General features: G+C 42.7%; 1 protein-coding gene across 1 annotated transcript in view; it reads right to left on the bottom strand.

Annotated features, from left to right (window-relative positions):
* The window catches only part of ccdc180 (coiled-coil domain containing 180), a 21,342-nt gene extending 13,895 nt beyond the window's left edge, over positions 1-7,447 (bottom strand). Inside the window, exons 1-17 of the mRNA XM_030359059.1 lie at positions 7,168-7,447; positions 6,972-7,051; positions 6,642-6,706; positions 5,994-6,103; positions 5,390-5,509; positions 5,023-5,133; positions 4,778-4,873; positions 4,378-4,541; positions 3,033-3,152; positions 2,501-2,580; positions 2,271-2,359; positions 1,935-2,054; positions 1,603-1,776; positions 1,202-1,317; positions 776-902; positions 627-669; positions 422-516 (exon numbers count right to left, since the gene is read on the bottom strand). Coding sequence (XP_030214919.1) covers positions 422-516; positions 627-669; positions 776-902; positions 1,202-1,317; positions 1,603-1,776; positions 1,935-2,054; positions 2,271-2,359; positions 2,501-2,580; positions 3,033-3,152; positions 4,378-4,541; positions 4,778-4,873; positions 5,023-5,133; positions 5,390-5,509; positions 5,994-6,103; positions 6,642-6,706; positions 6,972-7,051; positions 7,168-7,227 — 1,770 coding nt within the window. The 5' untranslated portion in view covers positions 7,228-7,447. The remainder of the gene's footprint in view (positions 1-421; positions 517-626; positions 670-775; positions 903-1,201; positions 1,318-1,602; positions 1,777-1,934; positions 2,055-2,270; positions 2,360-2,500; positions 2,581-3,032; positions 3,153-4,377; positions 4,542-4,777; positions 4,874-5,022; positions 5,134-5,389; positions 5,510-5,993; positions 6,104-6,641; positions 6,707-6,971; positions 7,052-7,167) is intronic.
* Positions 7,448-7,928: the final 481 nt, after the last annotated feature.

The following is a 7,928-nucleotide window of genomic DNA, read 5'->3' as shown; positions in this document are numbered from 1 at the left end:
TCAGATTGATGTGGAAGTAGAAGAACCGGAGGCGTCTGAGAACCCGACGCAGTCGTTTGAGATTCATAATATAGTCTGGAGGAGCACACAGCTTTCGGCCGTGATAATATATATTATATGTTATAGATATCTATGTATAATATGATATTATTTATATATAGAGCTCCAGGACTCCCGCCGGAGCACCCGAGGTGTTCTAGAATATTATTTACAGAACATGGCCAAAAGCTGTATGCGCCTCGACATTGTGATACATCCACTGTAAACACGAGCGCATGGTACCGTGGCCGCAAGCTGCTCAGGGCCACAGGTCAGGAGTGAAAAAAAGAATGTTACCGGACAGTTATTAAGGTTATATGAAGCCTAGCCAATTGGCTTACACACCGGAAAACCTCTCTGTATCTCATTGGACGGATCTTACCTCCTTCAGTAGTCCATCCTGGGGATTCTGGGTGTGGTCAAGCTCATTCAGCGTGCTGATTGGAAAGTTTCCGAACTTTTCTATACTTTTCCAATCTGAAGGCACAAACAAAACGATTTCCGGCCAACCGTTATGAGTCAAGACCGGTGGGTATTCATAAAGACGGTTGAGGCAGACAGAGAGACAGACAGGTTAACAGACTGACCCGGGTTATCACGATGGTAAAAGGAGAGAAGTTCTTCTTGTGTCTGTGAAAATAAATAAATAAACATTTTATAACACATCAATAGATATTCACCTCCCTAGCCTTGACACCTTTGTGTGTGCGTGTGTTTTTGTGGATATTATAATTACCAGGGTGTGGACTTCGCCAACATGGTAATATTGGCTGACAGCAGCGCTGTAGGTGTTAAGCTCGTCCACATGAACAGCTGGAAAACTCTCCAGCACTTCGTCCATTTTGCTGTACCACTCTCTAGAGCTGCAAACACACAAACGGGCAGTGCTTTCTTCATGTTTGCTATTGTATGTCTTAAGGTATCCATATTCCCATGGTTAATATAGGATGATATGCATTAGGTAGGAAGCCTCCCAATTCAACCAGTAATCTCATCACATGTTTTAGTCTATCTCTACTGTGTAACACACATCTGGCATGCTTGGTTTGTCACTTTTGCAAGATCCAATGAAATCCTGATGCATCGCATCCCCTCCCTCCCTAATGTCTTGCTCTACCTGGGGATGCGTCATTCATGCCTGGTCGGTTTGGAGGTGGCTCACCTGTTGGGCATCTCATCCAGGTAGGCGAGGGCCACATCAAGGGACTTCTTCAGGGCCTCCTCAGGGCTGTCCTGGCGCAGCCGGTCTAGTAAGACGTCCAAATGAGCCTCTTTCCTCTGGGAAAAAAAGACCGTAAAGCACAATGGGGGAGTTTGGTTAGACTTTGAAAATACTATTTACTCCCTTGGTCATTTAGCAGACGCTTTTAGCCAAAGAAAATACAGGGATTTTTTAACCCTGAATATACAGGTAATTAATGAGCAGGTAGGAGTTAGGGGCCTCTAGCTCTAGGATGCCTACAGGTAAAACTGTGGCGTGGACACTGGGCTAGGAGTCAGAACACCCTAACCAAAGAACTTTCTCGCCTTCAAGGCTTTGGTACTTCCTTTCTGCGTGCAGACCTTTATTTCCTCTTCCTGTTCACATCGAAGGAGGCGGAGCTGCTCCTCAAGCTGTTGCTCTCTGTTCTCCATAGCCCGGCTGTGCGTCTCCCATAGCAACGCTGCTCCGCGTAAAACATTCCAGACAGTCCTACTCAATATCCCAGCATGCCTTGCCACCACGTCCACATCTCGCTACAGGCACAGAAACAGAAGGGAGAGGGTAATTAAGAGAGGAAGAGATGAATGAAGATGAAAGAAAAGGGCAACGTGTGAGACAGGAGACAATGCAGAGAAACAAACATTGAGAGTGGAACAGAGTGGAGAGAGATCACGGTGAGCATTTGACTGACATCTAAGATGGCCACTCGTTCCTCAGCCCGCCTCTGATGTGGCCCCATCAGAGGGAGGATCTGGGAGCTGACGATGTGCTTGACCTCCTGCTCGGACAGCTCTAGACCACACAGCGCCTGCTGTGGGAAGAAGCAGGAAAACCGGATTTGTAATGTTGGGAATGGCAGTTCCGTGCCACAAGCATTTTAGGCCACATATCATCGGAGAGGGCACACCTCGAAACCACCACCCTTCAAAGCGGCATCTGTTTTTCTAACAGATGTGTTGCCATTTTGGATGAGTTATTGTAGGTTATCTCTATTCATTCAGATGAGTTTGAATAATGAATAATATACCTTGCATCGCTCAACTTCCACTAGACTGGCCTGCCAGCTCTGGTCAAAGCTGCACTGGAGCTGACGTACAAAGTTATCATGACAACCATCTGGAAAAACACACACACACACACACACACACACACACACACACACACACACACACACACACGGTAATAGTAACTTTACAGAAACATTTATACACAAACCTATACACACCATTAATATTAAGATATTCATATATAAATTACCAATCTTTTGATTGAGAGCTGTAAGTTGGTTGTACCAATCGGTGACCAGAGCTGTAGTGCAGGTGGGCGGGGCCAGAGAGCTGTAAAACAGTGTTATGGTTTCATATCATCTGTGGCCCTCGGATACAAAGTTACAGCCAACCGTTTCCAGGGGACACAGAATCATACGGTAGTCCTGTGATGACCAATCACATAACACCTGTCCTCCCATTATGACCAATCAAATTACACACGTTATTACGCCATAACAAATCACATAACACATGGTATCCTGTGCTGTCCAATCACATAACACATGGTATACTGTAATGACCAATCACATAACACACGATATCCTGGGATATCCAATCACATAACACATGGTATACTGTGATGACCTATCAAATAACACACGGTATCCTGTGATAAGATATACTTTATCATCTCAGCAAAGAAATGTAGGGATGATGACCAATCACATAACACACGATATCCTGTGATGTCCAATCACATAACACATAATGTCTGTGACAGTGTTGAACAATCCTGGTACCAGATGTGCTGGAAGAGACGTCTCTGTTCTTCAGACAGAGCTTGTTGTGTCCTTCTGATCTCCACAACTGCTTCCTGGACAGAGTCAGGGTCCTGGACTGATTTATCACTGACCAGTTCCCTGCAACACACACACACACACACACACACACACACACACACACACACACACACACACACACACACACACACACCATATATATATATATATATATATATATATATACATTTATATATGGGCATTTCTAAGAAATCATTAGGGCTGGGAATCTACTGGCACCACACGATTCGATTAGATTCCGATTATGAGGTCAACGATTCGATTGTAAAACGATTATCGATGCATCTCGATGCAACAAAAACTTTTATGTACATTTCCATGAGTGATTTTCCAAAAAATATATCTCTGAGTTTGCTACTCAGAGTTTGCTAATCACTTCCTACTTTTGTGATGATCATTAAAGACATCAACTGATGAAATAACTTATCTAATATTTTATTAGAGAAAAAGCTTTTGTCACAAATATGACTTTCTATGAACAATGCAATAATCATTGCAGCTTGCATTACAAAACAATATGGAAGTATGTAAAAAATAAGGCTTGTTTTTCTTTTCTTTCTAATCTTTCTTTTCTATGTCATTAAAGAAAAAGCTGCTCTTGAAAGAGAAGGAGTTCTTTTGTCTGGCTGTGAGTTTGAGTGCATGCTATGCGTAGGCTGAATCGCAATCGTGTCAAGGCAAATCAGATTGGCCCATACACACTGAAGATAAATAAAATTATCCCTCTCTGGCGAACAGAATGCTGCAGCAGGCGAACAAAAAACAAAACAACAACTTTTTTTTTGTTGGAATCGTTCTACAGAGAATCGCGATGCATCGAAGAATCGATTATTTTTCCCACCCCTAGAAATGACACTCCAATTATAGCTCATAAATCCTACCGATAAGTAATGACGTTGTAACTGAAGAAAGATACAACTTAAAAAGTTAAAAGATAAAAAGTTACAACTAGCTTTAACCTCTGTTTTAGAGAAAGCAGCTGTAATCCTTTGTCTTCCATTAACACTACGTGAACGTTCCACTCTGAATCTAACGCGGGTAACAGGCTTTTCGTGACGCCGAGGTGCCTGAAAATATACACATAGATGTCACGATGTCGAGCTAAAATGTATGGGATGGTAACAGTACGTGTATGCACCAATCGGTTTGGCACAGGACTGTTGGTTTGCGGTTAATTCTAGAATTTTAGGTACAATTTCTGAACCGAGACACCTAAACCAAGGGATATACAGTGAGTTCTTCGGTGTGCCATTACAAAAGTACTGCAGCAAGCCTTGAGACATACCGGAACCTTTCTATCTCCTGTTGTACCCTGCCAGCCTTCCAGGTCTTAGATATGTCTTGCCAGCGAAGATGAAGGACAGACTCTTTTTGCAGATCCCCCTCCAGAAGATGAAGACGTAGACGGGCGATGCTACGGCGGTTAGCGAGCAGGGCGGTGTTGATCATCTGTATATATAACAATCAGACAGGTTAAGGAGAGCTGGTAGCTAGAAATCAGAATCGCAGGTTAAATGGCTATTACTACCATAGTGCCGATGACCATCGTTTCAGGGGCCTCATTCAGAGGTTTAAGGTATGCGTGAACGTACCCATAGTTGGCAAAGTGATAGGGCACAGGCAATGCCATAAGTTAAGTTAAGTTAAAAGTTAACGTTTATTGATGAGTTCACCCATGTCATTACCATAGCCTCTGCGTCGAGCAGTCTGTAGAGGTCACAGGGGTTTAGGGAGCTGATTCTCTCCAGAAGAGTGCAGTACTTCTTGAGTAAATGAGCGATCTCAAGAGAACACAAAAACACAATATGTTAACCGATATTGTCAACGTCGATGGATGTTCAATCAGAAATTAAGGAGTGAAGAAGAATAAGTGATTCCTTATTTGTCTTCCTCCTAGAGTGGTTGTTAGAAGGTCTAGTCTTGTCTTTACCTGCTGTGTTCGTTGGATTTCATATCCATTCAGACTTTGGTCTAATTCACAGATTCTTCCTCTCTTTAAAACAGAAGTTTCCTTGACCTGCTTCCAAACGTCATTCAGCTCCTACACACACACACACACACACACACACACACACACACACACACACACACACACACACACACACACACACACACACACACACACACACACATACACACACGCGCAAATACATATTATGTACACAAACACAGATCTAATATGCATTTTATGATGACACATGATATTATATGGCATTTATTATCTTAATGTGGAAGCATTTTCCATGCATCAAATGCTGAGCTGTTGTGTCGTACATACTGTGTAACAGATGGTATACCTGAAGGCTGGTCGGTTGCTGACACTCCATACCCCCCATCAGGGTCTCCAACCTCTGGTCCATCTCTTCAAGGCATGAGAGCAGGTCCTTACAAGTACTTCTACTGCTCTCCTCATAATCCTATGGGGCAGGAGTTTTTAAACCTTTTTATCTCGGGACCCAAAAGACAATGTTAATGTGTCTGTGTGACCAAACTGCACACATAGAAACTCAGGTATTGAGGATACTTTCAGTAAAAAGAGTTCTTAGTAAGAGGTCCTCTTTTGGCCCAAAGATGAGCACTCAGGGGGAGTTTTCGGAGTGTTCGGACTATGTGCTGTTTAGTCGCAACCTACCTGCTCTTTTGACGCTAAATTCAAAATGAATCTTAAAATATGACTATGAGGAAAATTATGCTATGAGGATATTGAGCCATTGCGTTTTTGCATTTGTGAAGTTTATGGTGCACACTACTTAGGGTATATAAAGTGTGCAGTGTATACTTACCATTGTGTACACTGTGTCATGTGTACACAAGCTGGGCTATAAAGTGTAGTTTGTACTAATGTGAATGTATAGAATATCCATATTACAGGGAGGCGTATAAAGCGTATGTCTAGCCTACCTTGCCAAGCACCGCCAGGTCTCTATGAAGGTTCTTTACAGTCTCTCTGTGGTCTCTCTCTCTCTTCGCTCTCAGGCGCTCAATCACATCAGCACTCTGCCTTTCAGCCACTAGAAAGGGTAGTTCATAATGGAGTTATTAATGTTATATTGACATTAGTTCGGCAGATGACTTCCTACAAAATGTTATCTATCTATCGGCAAATGTATATTATGCAAAGGGAACATTCTTTACAAGCATACACAGCTAAAAGCTATAGGAAAGTCTTTAAAAATGTATGCATCAGCATCGTCAGAATGTAATACTGTGATATGAAAGCAAACCTAGCCTATGGTTTATCATATGTAGTCTACTGCACTGGATGAAATAAGCTACTATGCATTTCGGAGTAGTAGATTAGAAATAGCTACAGAGTAGAGCATCTCATTGCTATCCTCTGTAGTTTCACAGGCCCTTTTCAAAGATTTTTAATAATAGGTCAGAAGACAGGAGTATCTCATGGAGTTAATTATGGGTATTGGCATGCCTATTGCCGACATACAGCCATAATAAACGTAATTGATGTAGCTACATCTTTTTTGGTCCCTACTATTACACTTGTGTGATAAAGGCCTAAAATACAGAGGCCCACATGTGACAAGTACAAACCAACAACATCAGGAAGTCCTCTGACTTCTTCCTCCAGCTGCTGCTCTGCACTGGTGGGCAGTAATCTGTCTCACACACACACACACACACACACACACACACACACACACACACACACACACACACACACACACACACACACACACACACACACACACACACACAAACACACACACACACACACACACACATACAAATACCAAACCCTGTAAGGTTCAAGATGTAGAATAATATACTGTATACAAAATGTGTGTGTGTGTGTGTGTGTGTGTGTGTGTGTGTGTGTGTGTGTGTGTGTGTGTGTGTGTGTGTGTGTGTGTGTGTGTCCACCTGTTGTTAGTGGTGTGCGTTTGTGTTTCAGGAGCAGTCCTTTCTCCTCGACTTTGATGGAGTGAGAGGGACAGCTGGACCTAGTAAACCATTCACCAGACAGGACTCTTAGCGTTATGTATAACACATACATATTGATACTGAGAAACACTTTCATAAGCATACTATTGACAGTTTTACAGTAAGGTGCGCTGACCTGTGCGTCAAACATCTGTCTGTAAAGCCTTCCGCTGGGGATCACCCTGCTCTCCGCCATGCTAGCAAACAGGCAGGCTTATTAGGTTGGTGGATCGTCCAGTTGAATAAGACAAACCGTCGGTTGATACCACGCTAAACCCGTACACCTGGGTAAAGGAGGTCATGCGGCTCTGATATGTGTAACCTTAGTTTGGTTCAGCTTCGGGTGAAACGTATTTTCCCCTTTCAGGTTTGATGACTGATCTATTCGCGCGTCCGTTGCCATGACAACTAACCGCTATACGCCACGAGCGCCCTCCTCCGGTACGGCAGCATCCTTTTGTAAACATCCACCTGAGATCCGCACATGGACCACACAACAAATTGACGACCCCCAGGCCTATTTATAATAATAACACAGTATTTATTCAAGTAGTACATTAGTTTGCGGATGTTGAATGTGAACTGTGCGCTCCAGTAAGCTTTTTTATATATTTTTTACAGTCAATGAATACAAACATGACTATCAGACTTGAGCGGCGCAGGCAGAGATGAATTAATAAATATCTGCCTGTATAAGATAGCAGAACTAAGCACTGATTGTCAATTTATCACAGCTTCTAGCATGCCGTTTTGTGGGCCTTTACGGTAGTAAATGTGCATTTAGCATTTTGTTTCACTGATTTTACATAAAGTATGTTCCATAAGCTTATTCCATCTCATCAAATGTGTGGTCTGTGGTGCAAATGCAAATGGTAGTATTAATTTTGTCTGATCATA

The sequence above is a fragment of the Gadus morhua genome, chromosome 6 (genome assembly GCF_902167405.1).
Source record: "Gadus morhua chromosome 6, gadMor3.0, whole genome shotgun sequence".
Lineage (NCBI taxonomy): Eukaryota > Metazoa > Chordata > Actinopteri > Gadiformes > Gadidae > Gadus > Gadus morhua.
This window is presented reverse-complemented; position numbering and strand designations above follow the sequence as displayed.